Consider the following 17,947-nt stretch of genomic DNA (forward strand, 5'->3'; position numbering starts at 1 on the left):
GTATTTGCATATTTCAAATTATTTCGAGGAAGAGACGCTAAGTGGAGCGTCGCCTCCGCGCAATGGAGCGATCCCTCCCCCCCCCGTTTATCTACGCCGCTTCTTTTTTTTTAATTTGTTTCTCTCTCTTCTCGCTCTTTTTCTCTCGTTCGCGTAAGTACGCAGATGCACACGGGGCGACCCATCGTGTAATCGATACCACAAATGGAGCCCATCGCATTGCTCCGCAAAGCTACCGCGAACGCCGCACGCCCACGCGCGAACAATTTTGAACGAAAGAGCATTCTCGCGCGCCTACGTAATGGACGACTCTTGAAATCGTACTAGCGTCATTTAAATATTTGCTCGTCACGGCTTTGCGCTGCGAATTCTATTTCGCGAAGTCTCGGGGAGCGCGCCGAGAGAAGTTTCGCAGGTGAGCTTTTCGCTTACCTAAATGTGTCGAGGGGAAATTTTGCTCGACCGTCGAGAGAGAGAGAGAGAGAGAGAGAGAGAGAGAGAGAGAGAGAGAGAGAGAGAGAGAGAGACTTGTCGCGCATCTTCCCGCGCGTTTATTTGCGTTTTTCGCATCCGCCGTGCGTTTCGACGAAAATAAATAAAAATTACGTGACGGCGGCCCGGCGGGCGTTGCATCCCCGGGCGAGTTTATATTTGCGAATTTTCACGCTCGACGGCCGAAGTCGTTATGAAGTTGTTTGCACGCCGAGCTCTCGTCAGGCATCGGCACCGTCTCTACCTCCGCGTATCGGCACAGTCACGGGAGAACGATGAGGACGCGATTTGACGGGAGAAACGACAAGACGGGAGGAAGAGAGAGAGAGAGAGAGAGAGAGAGAGAGAGAGAGAGAGAGACAGGGAGATTACGAGCGGTATCGGTTCCTTTTTTTTGCCCGCGGGATTCGGCGGATTGCGTATGCGAAAAAGTTACGTGGAAATACTCTCGGCGTGATCCCTGAGATGGAAACTTGCTCGCTCTCGCGTGCGCGGATATAAAAGAAAACTTTCCTCTCACGAAAAAATAATATGCATCGCGCTCGGCGCCTTTTATGTGCGCGCATCTTATCTGCGTATTCAACATATATATTATTCTTTTATTGTCGCGAATACGCGAAGAGTGTTTCTGCAAGATCAAGTCGCTTCTTTCGAACGATGGCGCGTATCCCGCGAACTCGGGTGATTCGTCCGACTTTTTCGTCGCTATTAGCATTTTCGCCGTTCGCGTGTCACCTAATCACCGCGACACTATCGAGAACAATGAGATTACGATCATCGGTGGCCCCTTTTCTGACTTCGTACAATCTCTGTTTCCTCCATCAAACCAGAATATCAGGCAGCTCTCGGAAAAGACATCGCAAAGGTGGAATGCGGATGCGTTTGTTGCTTGGCACGTGCCGCATAACCGCTATGCGCTCGTATTAATAGCCGCGAGAAACTAGGAGGTAGAAATGATCGAAATGTTGGCGCCAACGGAAACAAATCTTTATTACGAACAACGGCACACTCGGTAATCTCATTCTGCAACGGTCGCTTGGTAAAATCATCCCGCGCGTCATTTAACGTCGTGGATACCGGCCCGGCACTTGGCTCGATATAATATCCGTTTGTAAATTAACACGCGACACTGGGCCAACTCGCTTGCTCGACGTTTCTATACTTGGCGCACACGTCGACGCTGCCGTAACGGAACGGCAGCTGCACGATGTTGATGTCGTAATCGGTGTTGACGAGGATGGCGTTCAGCGAGGGTAGGTGTAACTTGTTGGCGACGTCACCGTCCTGAAGCTCGCCGGTAACCGGATTCAGGTAGGAGCAACGGGTCTTCGCCAGCACGCAGGCGGTGGTGTTGATGAACAATTGCGAGAGCTGCGCGTTCGTGAGGTTGACGTAGATGTTGTTGACGTTAGGGAACACTCTTGCGGCTTCGCCAACGCATTCCCTAAGCTGCGGAAAGTACTCGTCAGCGGAGGATTCGTTTGCGTCCGTCAGGCACTTTCACCTTTCACCTCAGATTTTGCGGTGCGGTTTTGAATCCGGTAAAGTACACTCGGGTCGTGCGGAAGGGGAAAACTGTACAATATAATACAGATGATTACAGAATTCGGAGAATCGCGCGCTAGACGCGCTCCCCGTGTCCGCGCGATCGTCATCTCGCGTGGAGATATCGTCGGTGCATTCCCAACGAGGAAGAAGGTGGCAGCCTCGAAAATGTAGAGATTACTGGAGAGGATTACGCGGATCGATAGATCCGGGACGAACTGTCGTTGTAGTCCTTGTAGTCGTTGTAGTCGTTGTAGGTACATTAGTCTCTTTAATTATGCAGACGCTTTTCCGCGCTAGAACTTTCAACAATTTAAAAAGACTCCGCTCCTCAACTTGCCATGCTACTCCTCGCAATGATGCTCTGGCTCCTCTGACGTCTATAGCCTGGATAATATTTGCAATATCTATTTACAATATTTACAATAAATATTCACAATATTTACTATTTAACATCAAACTTTCTAATATAATTAAGTATTAAAGATAGATAAGTGGAAAATTTGTTAATAAACAAGATTTTAAAATTATTAAGAAATAATATATTAGTAAATACATTAATTTGTTAAATATTAACTAGATATTAAAGAAATAAAGATATACGTGGGTGCATAACGTGCGTAATGTGAACCAAAATATAAGACTATAGCATTCAATGAGGAGGCGTTGTAGTAAGAACAGTGAAGCGCAGAAAGAGAAAGAGAGAGAGAGAGAGAGAGAGAGAGAGAGAGAGAGAGAGAGAGGCAATCGTAGAATAGCGAGTAACACGTCTAATAGCTATTGGTTCAGAGTTCAATCTTACCAAACTGTTCTTATTGACTTGACGAATGCATTCTAAGAACGAGCAGTATATTAACGTAGGACTTCGTGTATTTGGCATACTGGTCGCATTCTGGAGGGAAGAACAAGAAATCGAGACGCAACGAATTGGAAAATTTGTACGCGGGAAATGACGATACGTATATCGGAGAATAAGATGAATGAACGGTCGTTTCGTGCACGTACTCGCAAATAGGCCTGACAATGACCGTAGTTGGTGTTGTTGAGATAAGTGTCGGCGCACGTGGACATGGCTGCTAGCATGGAGTAACCCTGCGGTAAGATGCTGGCACGGTAGAAGCAACCGTAACAAGCGTCGCGTTGCATCGAGGCGTTAGGACCCTGCGACTGATTACACAACTGATTCAGCAAATCAGGTATCCTCACTCTGAAAAGGAAAGTCACGTCGTTACACTACGCGAGATAGGCACCCCAACGAAAATTTATCCTTTTTTTTTCTCGCGCGTTTAAGCAATATGAACAATGTACTGTTTAACCGGGCCGAAGGTCCCCAGAAATTTTCCCAGGCTCTCTGGCATCATGGAATCGACGAAGCTCACGCTGGAGATCGAAAAGAGTACTAAAATCACGACTAATGCCACTCTCGTCATCGTTGCACGCCACTGTTTAGCGATTTCCCTACGAATCGCGTCGGACCGGTACTTTTATACCGATGTGTGAATCTGATAAAACGCGCCAGGGATGTATTTGCACTCGTTCGTTTGAAAAAGTATATATAAAAAGTATTAAAAGTATAATTCAGTTCATTTCGTTATGTTTGTTTCAAAATAATTTTATATTGAGAAATTTGTTTAGCGATCTGTCTACCTTAAAAATTAAGAACGGCTTACATGAATTTAGTTCAATTAATGCTAAGTCTGAATAGTTAAGTTTTGTTTCTCTTGTAATCTCTAAATCACGATTTAGATTGCAGTTTGGCGATTTCGAGTTTGATAGTGCAATTTATTGCACGATTTTATCAGCCTCGTTTAGTTTCGACTCATATAGCTCTACCTTTTCTCCCCTTCAACTTGTTAAAAAAAAAAGGAGAGCTCGATTTCGATGGCTGTAAGGTTAAAGTCAATCGACGTTGAAACGAGTCTTCAATCTTGACTGCTTCTCCATTTTTTTTTTATATTCACGACCGCCTTGCGGCCCTGGCTGCGCTGAGTTGCAGCTAAAGCGTAACGATTCCCATTACTCGCGACCTCGCACACGAGGCCGTGACACGTGGTTGATCGTCGTTGTCTCGTGAAAATGGACCGTGAATAGGATATCTGGGACAGTTAGTGAATCCCACGATCGCGGCTACCACCGACGCAATTGTATATCGGACGAAATATGGCCGGTCGCATTATCGCTAAATCGCGGCGTGCATTCAGCGTCGCTCAGTCATGTTCGCTACATTTTTGCAGCGACACATCCGGCATGCGCGGACGTTTCGCCGTTTATTTATTTTCCGGCCGGAGAGTCTCTCGCGCAGCCAAAAGAAATCACCTTTTTCCAACGATTGTTCCCCGCCGGAAGTAGCCTCATGTCGGCCACGGTCAAAAATACACGACGGAGTAACATTGTTGCGGTCTTCGTGTCACCGTTGCGTAACGAACGGTAATCTTTCTCAATTAACCGGTTCATTCAGCATTTTACCTGTTTCAAAGGTTGAACATCGTGAATCGGATACGTTTTACGCTACCTCTTTTTTCCTCTCTTTCTCTCCCACGGTCGGAAATATCCGCGATCTAAGTCGTAAACTCTTTTTCGAATGGCATCTAATATCGTCGTCACATAAAATGCACGCGAGGGCGCGAATGGTGATATCTCACACGCGCGCGTTCTGCCGCGAGACAAAAGGCGCGAAAGTTTCTCCATTCCATTGCTATCTAGGGAGCTTTTAATTAGATACTACCAAACATGCCATTTGGGAAGGATGTCAGGAAATCAGCGCGTTGGCTGCGACGAAAATGAATAGGCAAACGGCGCTTCCGTCGGGCGCTCTCTAATTTCAGGACCCACGTGGAAAAGTGGGCCATCGTGTGTGCGAGAGACGACACACGCGTCGGGGCTATTTGTGCGCCAGACAGACGGCGGGGAGGGAACGGATGGGATGAAGGCTGAAAATGCGCAAGGAGGGGAGGGTTAAGAGCGGTATAGATAGACAGAGAGGGGCGGTGGGACGGAACCGGTGGAAAGCGGTGCAACCCCACCGGGACAGAATTAGAATGACTCACAGGATTATTTAGGTTTATGTAATCTGAGAAATTCGGCGCGGCGACCGTCGCCGCGACGCCGGTGACGTCTTTTCGGTGTCACTGCGTCACACCTCGGCGTTCAACACCGTCGAGAGCCTCGCGCCGGAGTTTACGGTATCATGTTGCATCTTTGGTACTTGCACGAGAGGCGACCCTTCGTGATCGCGCTCAGAATAGATTCGGCGAATAGTCACCGCGCCGGCAGGATGAGACGACGACGGGCGCTAAAAGCATCTCGCGAAATCTCGTAGTCCTCTCGTAAATTGGTTAGTGGAATTTCAGTTCGTCGTTAACGCTGTCCCCCGATATTTCGGGGACGCCGAAAGGAAATTGCACCAATCCACGTTCTTATAATTATTGACGGAGACCGTATCGGATAACGCTGTCGCGAGCATTCAAAGTCGTATTTCATGGCCGATCGTACCGAGTGTGGTCGATACTCAACGAGTGCGAGAAGCGGCGAAAGTACATGTCGTCGTGTCGTTAAAATATCTCACTCGCATTCAGTTTCCATTTAGCACATATTCGTGGTCGAAAGTGTCGCGACTCTTTGAAGACGCACAACGCCTCCCGTGTTCTCGGCCTCCCGCCTCAACCAATTCCTCCCGCTGAAACTCGATCAAAGCGAGATTTAAGGATTCGGGTTGCTAAACGCGTAGCGCGGCTGGTCTCATCGAGACCTTGCTCTTTGGGTCCTCCGACGGAATCTAATTACGACGGTGTTTCAAAGAAATGCACGCGTCGTAACGCGCCCACGCGCGACAGCTGCATTCCCTTCCCAATTTCTTCGCGCCGCGCCTCTTTGAACCCTTTAGCAAGGACCAATTAAGCGTGAGCGTCTTTGAGGAGTCGCCGCGATGATGACAGGTGCGTCGGTCAAATGTCCCGTGGTTATGACCGCCTAATTCAGTAGACTAATTCATTAGACGGTGGCTCTCGATCCCGCTGCGAGTTCCACGAGCGCTTTATCCTTTCGCGTTGCACACTTTTAGCGCGTAAGTAAAAAAAAAAGAAAAGGGGAGAGCTAGGCCGAAGTTTACAAACGCGTTACGGCACGAACGAAAGATTAATTCTCGGCTGAAGTTGTTCGAAAGCAAAGGGTGCCACCGGGGGGGGGGGGGGTGTCATCTCCACTGGATACTTTCCAATTACCCGGACGAGAGTTCGCAACTCTGTTGATCCGTCAGCAATCTCTGTTGGGCGTTCCTCATCGCCGAATTAGGATGCGTACGCTCGTGATTATGGAAGGTTAAAATTCGTTTTGCTTCTTACCGCGCCGCGTGCTCCTTCCTCGCAGCCGCGCCGCGTCGCTTTCTCCGGCCGTGACGAGAGAGGGACGTCTCAATTATTTTTCCTCCCCACGGGCCTTCCTCTCTCGGGATCCTTTCTGGCCGTCTGATAAGTGCATTAGTTGAACCCGGAAATTGGTCGACACCCCGTGGCGTGTGCGCACATTAACCCCACCATTTGGTTCCCGTCGTTTCAGAAGCGCGAGAAGCCGACGACGAAAAGAGAGAAAAAAAAAAGAAACGAAACAGAAAAAAAACCGCGCGCGAGAGAAAGAAAGAGGGAAGACGACGTGGATAAAGGAAAAAGGTGATCCCACGTATGAGCCGTGCATCAACAGATTTTAACCTACATACACTGGCCGCTTTCCTTCGCGCGCGTTTCGCCCTCGTGGAATGCTTTTAGCTGCATGGAGAGTACAATGCCGAGTGCTTTTTGCGTCGAATCACTGAAAGAAACGACCCCGACGGCCTTTAACGTCGCGATTCTCTCTCCTCTTCCATCTTCGCGATTCTCTCTCCTCTTCCATCTTCGCGATTAAATTGCCTTCGAATCGATATTTATCGTTTATTTTGTCGCAGATCTATATTATGGAATATAAAGTCTGAAACTTAGATTTCTAGGTGTCTGGAATTTTTCAGGTACGCTCTCTCTCTCTCTCTCTCTCTGACGTGCAATTTTGCTTTTTAACGCAAATATCACGTTTTAAATACAAATATCACGTTCTTCGTGTCCTTTATTCGTACATTTGTGTGTGCGAGACTCCTACATTTTTCTCGAGATATCTTAAGTCCGTGAAGGGCCATTTCAGACAGTCGCGGGACATTTGCCGCTATAATTTCCCTTGTCATTCTTTAACGTAAGCCCGGCGAAGGAAAGAAATGTTAAGCCGTTCAGGTGTTCTCGGACCCGAACGTTCGAATCGACGACCCGAACTCCGTGGACGGAGGGGTACGCGGATAAATGCGAGCATGTAATGCGGCGATAAAGGCGGACCTTTTCCCGTAATACAACCATATTCGTCACCGCGCGACCTGACATATCTACCGTCGCACGTGCACATACATTTTCCTCGGCCGCGTGCACCCTAATTCGCGGGGATCCCCCGGCCCGACGTATGGGCAACGGCAGTCTCGTTTTACGCGCACGGGTCGTTAGGTTTTCGAGAGAGCCTTGCGGGCCCAACCCCGTCTATAAGTATTATAAGAAATTGACGGTGTAACGTACGCGGTGATAAAAATCAGTTGGCCACGCAAAGGGTGCTCGTATTGGCCCCAAGAGCGTAATTCGAAAACGCGATTTATGTCGTTATTCTTGATAGATGTATTAGATAGATGTATTAGAAATTCCTTGCAGTGAATTACTTCGAGTACCACAAGCAGGTATCGGAATTTCATATGTAAAATAATTGTGAATTATTGTAATTTTCATGGTGCTTGTACTATATCATCAGTTACTGTACCTCACCGCAATTTTGCGTTTTCGAAACGCGCCACGAGACTCCTGCTTTTATTGATATTGCGAAAGCATTACGCGTGATGAGAATGTCTCAGCGGAGTACTGGAATTTTTAACGAACGACATAAATTATATCGCTTTTTATGCGTTACGCACCGTTCGTATGCGTTGGATGGAAAAATTTGACTAAACGTATTCACGCATGCGAATTGCGTTTCAAGGTGGTCGCGTGCAGATTATTAAACCCCTCGGCGCTACCATATAACTCTGTTAATAGATCTCTGTTTATTACGTAAACCTCGCGGCAAGATTAGCTCCAAGGCATTCCGCGGGAAGTCGACACTTTGTTGTAGGAAACGCGCTCTGTGCCGCGTTGCATTCAATGTTGACGCATACCTGGACGTTGCATCGAATTAACATTCTCAATGACGGTGCACATCCAGCGTTTTGATGTCACGGTATTCGCGCACACGTGTCTACCTACTTGTATAACGTCGCGTGTCACGGGCATGAAGATACATTGTATTTATTATCTTTGAAAATATCGGATTAACGGTCTCGATATCATCGACGCGACATTATTTTCGCCTTCGCCTTCGCTCAAACGTACCCCGCGACCCCGAAAATGACTTACTCGCCGTACGAATCGCCGTTCGGTGTACGAGAAAAAGAGAAGCACGCGACACTTTCAAGGAGCTGGAACATGCTCGTTAATTTTAACGATCCTATCGAAGTGGCAGCGGCGCGCACTCCTGTCTCTCTTCATTTTCGCTCGCATTTCATTCCGCTCTCTTCACTTTGCATCTCGCCGCTTTACAGTTTTGTAAATGCGAAGGTGGGGACGTTTCCGAGCTCCATCGCGAAACGATTTGTCGTTTCTGTCGAACGGTTTAGCGCAACGTAGCTTTTTCTTCCTGGTTCGGCATGATTTTCTTAGGTATGATTCTAGCGTTCAAAGCCGAAATTATATTTGTTCAACGTATTTTCTAAAAGTGGATTGTGTGCCATAGCATTTCTATCTAGTCACACGGTCTAATTTTCATTTCTCGTTCCCCTTCGGCTGATCGACGTTTCGCACGTGACCTTCTCTAGTTTTTGCTCGGAAGAAACAGGCGACCGCGGCGAGAGTGTTATTTTTGCGTCGCTCTATATCAATTGCCGCCTGATCCACGATAGGGTCAGACCCCCCAAAAAATTCTCTTTAAAAGTTTACAGGGTGCCGCAGGAATTTATTGGAGGTGCCTCACGAGTGCTCTTAACGAAATTAAAGCTGTTCAGAGTCGTGGATACCGCAAAAAGGACATATTTCACGCGGGAAAATGTACAAAATTTACGAAATTTATGAAATTTACATCCGCGAAACTTCTCGACATATTCGTGCGTTATGGTTTTCGATGACTGGGCTCTGTTCATCTCGCGATGAACACGTGCACGCTCGAAATTAATCGCATGGCAGGAGTTCTTCTCGCGGGAGAGATGATAACAAATCTTAACAATGAATTTCTCGGGCGACCAACGCGACTCTGGTTTTATTCCGACATTAAGGATGTCACCAGGTAATATTAGCTGTTGCTCGACACGCCTTATGGGCGTGTAGTTGTGTACGGTTGTTTCTCGACGATGGCCCTTTTCTATCCGTCCTTACGCGCGCGGAAAAAACGATACCCGAAATCGCGGGTACCCTCCAGGTTCCATTGTTATGGTTACTGTTATAGCTTCGCCGATCCATCCGCCCGGGATGAAGTGCTATTCCACTTCATTCTACTTCGTGCCGCACTGTCCGCTTTCGCACGAGTCATCGGAAATATTTCATCTCTAAGGGACGAAAGCATTTCTCCGCCCCGTTGCTTCTTCTCCTCGCTCTTTTCTCATTCCGTATGACAAATAACGTGACGCGATTTTCCTCGCGACGAATTATCACAGTTATCGCACGGGAAAATGTAGATATACGGGACAAATAACGTGTACGATTTATTAATGAAAAATATTCATTGTTTTAATTGTTTTCACATATTAATTATATTGTTTTCTCATTAGATAACATTGTTACAATTTTGAGAAATGTTTAACGTTTGCATTTTAGAGATAAAATAATACGTAGTCTCGCAGCAACGTCCGAATGTAACAAAACACCTTCGCGATTCTTTCGCCTCGCACGGATTGTTATGCAAAATTTCATTGAATATGCGTTTGCAAAATGTATATCCAGTTTTCCAGTTTTCAATTCACCTATGACCCCGGGTCTTTCTCCCTTTTCTTCTACCCGCTAATATGGCGGCGGGTCAGCTCGCCGACCCAGGTATTAATAACGCACAAGGGATACAACGCGCTGTAATGTAATACAATAAATAATAACACGCCGCATTATAAAGAGCGACGGTGTATACCGGCGAGGAGGGGGGGGGGGCGCCCTAGGCCGGGATGCATCGTAGCTTTGTGCGCAGATACTTTTGAATAATGCACTCGCCGATGCGATAGCGGCCGGCGTCACATTATCGCGATCAAGAAACGTTGTAATATACTCTGCGCGAATATATGCAGCGACACAGTTCGCTCCTGCAGTCCCGGGAATCGTCCCCCCCCCCCTCCTCCCCGTTTTATTCGCGAAGCTTACCCATTATTCGACTCGGCGCGATCGATCGCGATGATCCGCGCTTCAATATCCTATTTATTTTCTGCTTATCGCACGCCGGATATTTCAGTTTTTGCACAGCGAGAATAAAGAAAATTCACTCGTTAAGCGCGTGTGTGCGCGCGCGTCCCTTTCGTGATGCAGCCAGGTGCATTCGCGCAAACGCACTGAGCGGCGCGTCGCGTGACGTGAGGACACTTAAATCACGGTAATTAGGAACGAGGCGGGAGGGGGGAAAAAAGCATACGATAGAAGTGGAGGAAATCAAGCGAAACCGCGCCATCACGGCATTGCGACACGTGTCGCATGTGGTTCACGTGCCGTTCTGCGTAGTGCATTTACAATGTAATAAGGGTGAACTATGTGGATTCAACGATTACTAATGAGCTCTAACGGGAAGAGCGGTCTACATACAAAACCAATTGCTTTGTAGGTTACTCTGCGGCGATTTATAACGGCACTGTCCGCGATGATGGAGTTGCCGCTTGTCACTGAAATATCTGCTAGCGTCTATTTGTTTATTCTATATAATACCATTTTGATAAGCGTCACTTCGTTTATTGAGGGACATAACTTGAAAGAAAACTAGAGAATAATGAAATGATGACGATTAAAAGTGCGTTAATTACTCATTAAAGATGTCATAATTTGATGCTTCTGGAAGATAAACTGTTTCCCACGAATTAAGAATTATTAGAATATTATTGATTAAATTTCTTAAGAAATAGCTTTATATATAAAGTTTACAAGATATTGTAGCGAATTTTGACTACAGGAGCAAAAATATAATATTATCCCGCCTACGCGTCTTTCCCATGCCTCGTTTCTGCTACGTTTAAGCCAGATATTCGCCACTTCTCATCGGCGCGGGCGTTCGATTCGATTTGATGATAAAAAGCGCGAAGATTCATGCAACCGGCCGCGTCTTAATTGTTTTCTCTCGGAAGCCGCCGGACGTAATGGAATATCGACGATCTGAGAGACGGATAATGAGCAAAACAAACGAAGCGAGGAGAAACAAAAGACCCGGCCCTTTCCTTGCATCGGAGAAGGGTTCGCGTCGGTGTTGCTGTCCTGCGAGAAAAATGGAGGGCGAATTTTCCCGCGCTCGCCCCCTCGTCAAGTCGGAGTCACTCCTCTCCTCCCGCCGGTCCCTCGCGGCTGCGCCTCGTGCTTCGTCCTTCTTCCTCCCGCGTGCGCCAGAAAGGGCGGGAAAGGGCGACGAAGGGTGGTAAAGTGCGGAGAGAAACTACGGCGGGAAGGTACGACGACGACGAACGAACGCGGGTGGGGGTAGCTGCGAGTGGGGACGAAGCCCGATCAATACTTTTGCACTCAAGCTCCCTCGGGTTCAGGGCCGTGGTATCGTGGCGCTCTCGCATCTCCCAGATCCCGACACATTCTTAATCATTATCTCTGTTATTGTCAAGGCTTATATATTCGCTTAAGTATGAATAAATTCGCGAGCGTCTTTGAGAACGATCGCGCGATTTATCAAAGCAGACTTTGCAGAGAGATCGCAAAATGATCTATCTGAAGATTTTTTCACGAAGCATTGTCAAGTACACGCATTGTCAATTTACATAAACTTTTCACGCATCGCTATATAAGGAACATTTTATTATTTCGCACATCCCGTTAGAAATTCGCAAAAGTGGGTAAAACAATTGCTCCCGTAAATTGGATCTCTCTTGGAACGTGCGCTATATCACTTGTGGCGTCTCCATTACGGCACAAGGTATTCGCGCAGTTATTAAGGCGAACATACGTCTCTCTTTATGCTGAAACGTTGCATCTGCAAGTAAGTGTGTTCTCGCTCCATGCGCATATGTCCCGCGGTTATATCACCGTCGTGTTGCAGCGAACAGCGGAGCGTCGAACGACGCGCAAACTGTCGTACGACTCGTCACTTCTTCATGCGTTTACTGTCTTTAAAAAGGATTGGAACGAACCGCGAAATCTCTGGTGGCGCGATAAAACGACGCACGGTACGACCGCGTCGGCTATCCCTAAAAGCGTTAACGCATCTGATTTCGTACGACTACCGTCGTCGTGGGGATTTTCGCTGAGCTTTCTATCTCTCGTCGCCTGCGGCATAAGTAAAAATTGATGTCTGTCAAATCACACGGATAATCGGGTTTATAGTGAACGTGCCGTGAGCCCGCAATAAAAGCGCGCGGTGGTCGTCGCTCGGTTTTAGGATCCTAAATCCCCATCCCGGGCTCAACCCCGTTCCAGAAACTCGCTACGGCACTGCGTCAACCACCACTATCATCACTGCCTCGCCGACGGCGAAGCAGCAGGGTATACGTGACGTAGTTTAGTGGGGATGAATGACGTCAGTGGTCGATACACGCGATTCTCCTCCTCGAGTATTACGCCACCCCCGACCTGACGTGGGCGGAGGGGTTGGTCGGTCGGTCGGTTGGTTAGGTTCGCGCTCTCCTAGCACGGGGCGCGCTTTCGAAGCCGTCCGTGCCGTCTATTCCACGCCGCAATACGAGTCTATGAATGGCCCGAGTTACTTGCATTTCACACTTTTTCGCGACTCGGCCTTCATTATTGCGCCTCAAGTGCTGCGAACGAAAAGAAAAACACTTTTACGTATTCCGCAGGAGAGCCGCATTGCCCGCCGAGGGGTTACACCGAGATTAACTTTCTCGTTCTCTCCTTCGCACGCGAGGAACTCGCTGAAATTTGTAACATGGACACGAGAAATAATCCGAGCGTAAATTTCATTTAGATATCACTCCCGACGATTTATATTTCTAGGATAATTTATAATAGATATGACACATCCACGGTAAAAGTTAATGGGAACCGTGGTTAATCTTAGGATTATCCCAACGCATGCGTGATCCTCGACACCCCGTGGACCGATAGATCATAAACGCACGGGATATAGGAGCATAAAATCATCGCGTAAAAGCATCATGATTTCGACTACTTTCCGTGGAGTGGATAGAAATGTCACCACCGCACCGGCGCAATTGGCAAATCGCGAACCCCGGCGCCGAGACGTTCGTAAAATCTAAATTGGAATTTTTAGGGCCCACTAAATCCTCGATGATCCATATACAGCCCCCCCGGTGGTGGGCTGGATCATATTTGCCGCCGCGTTCAGGCCTGGAGCCACCGGCCGTCCACCGAACATCCTCATAATTGGACATAAAATCTGTTTTCCATGATTGACTGGATGTTATTGCCGTGGTCGGCCTACGAGGCGATAAAGCCCGGTAATCGAGCTTTTAAGGTTTCGCCGAGTCGCTTAATGAACGATCAACCCCCTTCTAATTCCTTTTCCCTCGGCCGTTACGCTTTTCCTCCCTTTTTTCTCCTCCTCGCCGGAACATCGCCGTTATCCGACTCGCTCTGGAAACGCGCGCAGAAGGTCGGCAGCCAGAGGACACTTTTAACGAGGTCTCACGTACTACGATGCCCGCCTGCCTCCTATTCTGCACCTTCCCACCGCCCACTTCCCCTACCGCCCGTATCCAGCTGTAGTGACTTTTTTTTGCTTGCTTCGCACCCACATGCCGGCGGACGATTTCGTTGCGCTCGACTCCGGTAATTTGATGGTAACGACGGTAATCAACGGTAACGACCACGCGATCTCTCGAATCTCCTAAAGAATTAGGTGACTCGGCTCTGATCGCGAACATCCCCGCAGCTCGGGTACTTGCGAACTACGAAACGTGAGGTTTCAAGACATTATTATTCTCGAAGAAATTCCAACTTTAGTATTGCTTACATTTCAGTGTGTCACGCTTTTCTTAACTTGCCTTTAGATGCAAAATCATTATATTGTATAAGAAACATTTTTAGATAACTATATATCTTCCAGTAAAAAAAATTCAATAACGTTATCTCACTATTTTTTCTTTTTTTTTCTTTCTCCTTCAACTTTTAACTACAATGCATCACGCCTTTCTTAACTTAATCTAGATACACTAACAAATGATTATATTGTATAAGAAACATTTTTAGGTAAGTGCATTCTACATTTTTCAGTAAAAAAAAATTCAATAACTTTATCTCACTTGTTCTTTTTTTCTTTCTCTTTCCTTTAACTTTCAGTAGTTACATAAAAAAAGAATTATATTTCTATGATCATTTGCGAAATGAACTTTTTGGTTACTGACTGCTGCATTTTCCGTATTCTGTATATATTTCTCCATTGTGAAGAAACGCAGAAAAGAGCAAGTAAAAAACACATATAATTATCAAAACCAACTTCTGAAAGTAAATTTTTCTATCCTAGATAGCACTTAAGCGATTTCAGCGGAGCACAGTCATCATCTCCGTCATTCACGGTTATGAAAACATCACTCTGTAATGTACGGTCCCGAAACCGTATTTTCGAGAACACCTGGACGCGATCGTGTAAGTGAATTCGTCGTTAGATGGAAGGGCCCGCCAGGCATAATGCCTAAGTTTTTTCCCCGTGGCCAAGGGTCATTAGGCCCCCTCCAAGCCCTAGTGTCGACCCTTTCCCGTAGGGTCACGAAGATAGATACTCTGCTGAGATTTCGGTATCGGTTCACCGCCGATTTCCTCGTCGATTTCGTCAACCCGGAGACTGATGACGACTATTCAACGAGACGCTCCGATAATACACGCTTCGTTTCTCGGACCTTGATGAACACGTGTCCTCCTTCGGCTCGTTCCGAGAGCGTTAAGGGTGTTAAAGATACGAGCAGAAACGTCACGACGATAAATTCGACGAACGTAAAGTGTATCATTATCCGGAAGCGGGCGCGCTGGGTTATCAAATCATCATAGGGTTTACTCTGTTATTATAGTCTCGGATTCCCGACAATTCTAGCTTAGCCGTAGGGGATCGGTCATAGGAGCGACGGACGGGAGGGTTGCGCGCCGCCGCGGCGATACCGTGAGTGACGGAAAATGATACCGCGATGATGATAATGCCTCGCCGCGGAAGAAAGGAAGATGAAATGCCGGGCGCGCGGCGGAACGAGATCTATTGTGTTCCAGGTCCGATTATATGCTTCCCGCTCGTGTGTGCCGTGTTATATAGATTTACAGACTCATGCGCGAACAGCGGGCACGGCAGCTTGGGCGTGCTAATTCGCCCGGCGAAACGGCGGATGATCTACGGCGGAAATATCGCGGGAGGTAAAACACGCGAGATGCAATTTTATTAAGGGTTAAGTCCATTTTCCCCAGACACGTACCGAAATTTATCTCCCACGAGGTGCGGGCCCGCGCGCGGAAACCGGCAGTAAACTCGTCGCAATCATCGTCGCAAATCTCGCGAAATTATTATTACCGTCGTGCGAATATTATTAGCGCGGCGTGCCCCTTCGTGGTAGAGACAGTACGCGTCGGAGGTGCGGTACAGGGGGAGGGGGGGGAGAGGGATGGATTTACGATGGCTAAGTGCGAGAGCCGTATTCTTAGAAATGACACGTGGCACACGCGCGCGTAATCCGCTCGACACTTGTGTCTCGCGTGCTATTCAAAGGGCGGCGCACGCGAGAATGCGCACGGAATCGTAATTTCAGACTTAGTTGAGGCTCCCCCGTACAACCCCCCGAACGGTGCAGTTTTTTTTATCGGCGACAAATTTGAGTATTCAAATGCGACGTATGCGCCGGGTAACGCGGCCACGTGTGTGCTTTAGAAAAATAAGGCTGGCGGGCGACCCCTTCGGTCGGGTCTTCCGTCCTCGATAGATCGATTATATGGTGTGTGTACTTACGGGATCGTCCCCTTCCGATCCACCCCGGTTGCGGTTTGGTTTTCACGGGCAACCCCGGTGGCTATATACCTTTTCCCAACGTTAGGCGCGATCGATACGTAATAAGTTGATCGGGGTAAAACTTTAAAAAGTTATCTCGAGATCGCTTAAATATATATCCCGTAATCTTCTGTAATCTTCCCGTAGTATATCGAGCCTCATTGTTTTTTCCCCCGCCGATCTTTTCGCGAATATCGGATTTGACCTCGGAACACCACGTCCATCCCACCATTCAATCACAATGACACGTCTGGGCGGACTTGACAATGCCGTGGCCTAAATCAGGGAGCATTAGTCCTAATCGCCGCCATTCATAAGCAAATTTGATTTCCTTTCTAGTCGTCGGGCATTCCTAATGTTTTCGGCCAACTCCCCCTTTCACGCCTCATTTTCCCCGTGCTCGCCCGCAATTTTGCCCCGGTAGGTCCCCTTCTCAATTTCTTCTTTAAGGCGCGTTCGAGCTTCATGCTTTGGCCATTGACCCAAAAGATAAATGACTGTATCCAAAATATTACTTCATTCAGTCGAATAAACCTGAAACATCGGTATAGATATGTGGCTTGACGACTAAGTTTGACAGAAATATTTTTTTATATTAATCTAGCAGCACGATAAACACGGCAAAATATGCAATTTAAATTCTTATTTCTCTAATATTTTACATATATAAACATAATATCTGAAATTCGAATATAAAGAAAAATATAGAAACGTAATGTGTAATGCGTGCGTTAAAAATATTGAAAATTCGTACAGAGCTTAATTCAATCTAAATTAAATCACACCTTAATTACACAATGTCACATTTGCGTTGTCAGTTATGGATCGTTTGTCGTCGCTATTTCTTGCACGGTTTCGCACGCCAAGCGTCGGATTGAAGATATCCCACGATATTGGATAAAGTGCGTGTGCTCCCAGATAAGGAAGGCGAGGAGGGCACGTGGCAGAGGATAAGCCGGAGACGAATAGGCCAGTCACGCAATTTCGCATCAAACGGAGTTCCCCTTGCACCGCCGTTCCCTCTTACAGTCTTCTCTCCGACCGTTCCAATCACTGCCTTGCCGCGCGATGGAGGTGCCCGGGCATTTCTTACCCTCGCCGTCTAACGCCGCACCTGGCGTCCACCCCAAAAACACCCGGTCCCGCGGAGCTTCTCCTGAAGGATTACGCTGTAACTCATGTCGTGACCAGGGCGCCGAGGCGCCCTGCCTGCCGGGAAATGCGCTGTACTACCGTGTCCCGACCAGCCAGTTAACAATTAAATAGATAGTCCGGACTTCCCTTCACAGAATTACAGACTGCGCGTGTTAATTAAATCCGGTAGCAGGTAATATCACGGTTGGCACCGTTCGGTCTTCGGAAATAATGCTCGATTCGTACCTACGCTTCAACCGATACGCGTGATGGTCTTCACGAAATACATTCTTATAAAATCTCTCGTGTAAGATCGGCAAACTTCTTCATCAACGTTCAACGCGTCACTCGTAAATTTTCTGTATTTTTTTTTTAAGAAAACGGTATGTCGAAATTTAAGAGCAATTATCGTTATAGAAGTTTTCGAGGAAAAGGAGACGCGCGTCGAGAGTTTAAGAGCGATTTCGCGGAACGGGCGGGAGAGACTCTTCGTCTTCGCGGAGGAAGTGACAGGAGACATTTTACACGGTTGTTGCTACGTTTGACCCGATTCTCGTTCGCTTATGACATC

General features: G+C 47.4%; 1 protein-coding gene and 1 long non-coding RNA gene across 5 annotated transcripts in view; one reads left to right on the forward strand and one right to left on the reverse strand.

Annotated features, from left to right (window-relative positions):
* The window catches only part of LOC139771160 (uncharacterized), a 265,643-nt gene that overhangs the window by 6,132 nt on the left and 241,564 nt on the right, over nt 1-17,947 (forward strand). The window lies entirely within an intron of this gene.
* Nucleotides 1,458-10,676, reverse strand: LOC139771188 (uncharacterized). Of its 4 annotated transcripts, none has more exons than XM_071703769.1 (4): nt 3,346-3,485; nt 3,043-3,244; nt 2,840-2,929; nt 1,458-1,941 (listed from the first exon to the last, which is right to left on the reverse strand). In XM_071703769.1, exons 1-4 carry the CDS (start codon nt 3,465-3,467, stop codon nt 1,609-1,611), a joined length of 747 nt encoding a protein of 248 aa, XP_071559870.1. In that variant the 5' UTR covers nt 3,468-3,485; the 3' UTR covers nt 1,458-1,608. The 4 variants fall into 4 exon arrangements, 1 of the variants encoding a protein (XP_071559870.1); XR_011717881.1 differs by lacking the exons at nt 1,458-1,941; nt 3,346-3,485 and adding exons at nt 2,401-2,424; nt 10,079-10,178; nt 10,464-10,676 and having other exon boundaries at nt 2,840-3,244; XR_011717880.1 differs by lacking the exons at nt 1,458-1,941; nt 3,346-3,485 and adding exons at nt 10,079-10,178; nt 10,464-10,676 and having other exon boundaries at nt 2,434-3,244.

Source organism: Temnothorax nylanderi, unplaced genomic scaffold (assembly GCF_030848795.1).
Source record: "Temnothorax nylanderi isolate EJ_2023f unplaced genomic scaffold, tnyl_v1.0 TNYL_tig0036_pilon, whole genome shotgun sequence".
Lineage (NCBI taxonomy): Eukaryota > Metazoa > Arthropoda > Insecta > Hymenoptera > Formicidae > Temnothorax > Temnothorax nylanderi.

Excerpts from the sequence above, each read along its gene's own strand:
- LOC139771188 (XM_071703769.1), bottom strand. The coding sequence starts at position 3,467 with ATGACGAGAGTGGCATTAGTCGTGATTTTAGTACTCTTTTCGATCTCC. Across the intron at positions 3,245-3,345 it reads ACCTTCGGCCCGGTTAAACA|AGTGAGGATACCTGATTTGC; the intron begins GTACATTGTTCA and ends TTTCCTTTTCAG. Across the intron at positions 1,942-2,839 it reads AAGTCAATAAGAACAGTTTG|CTTAGGGAATGCGTTGGCGA; the intron begins GTAAGATTGAAC and ends TACTTTCCGCAG.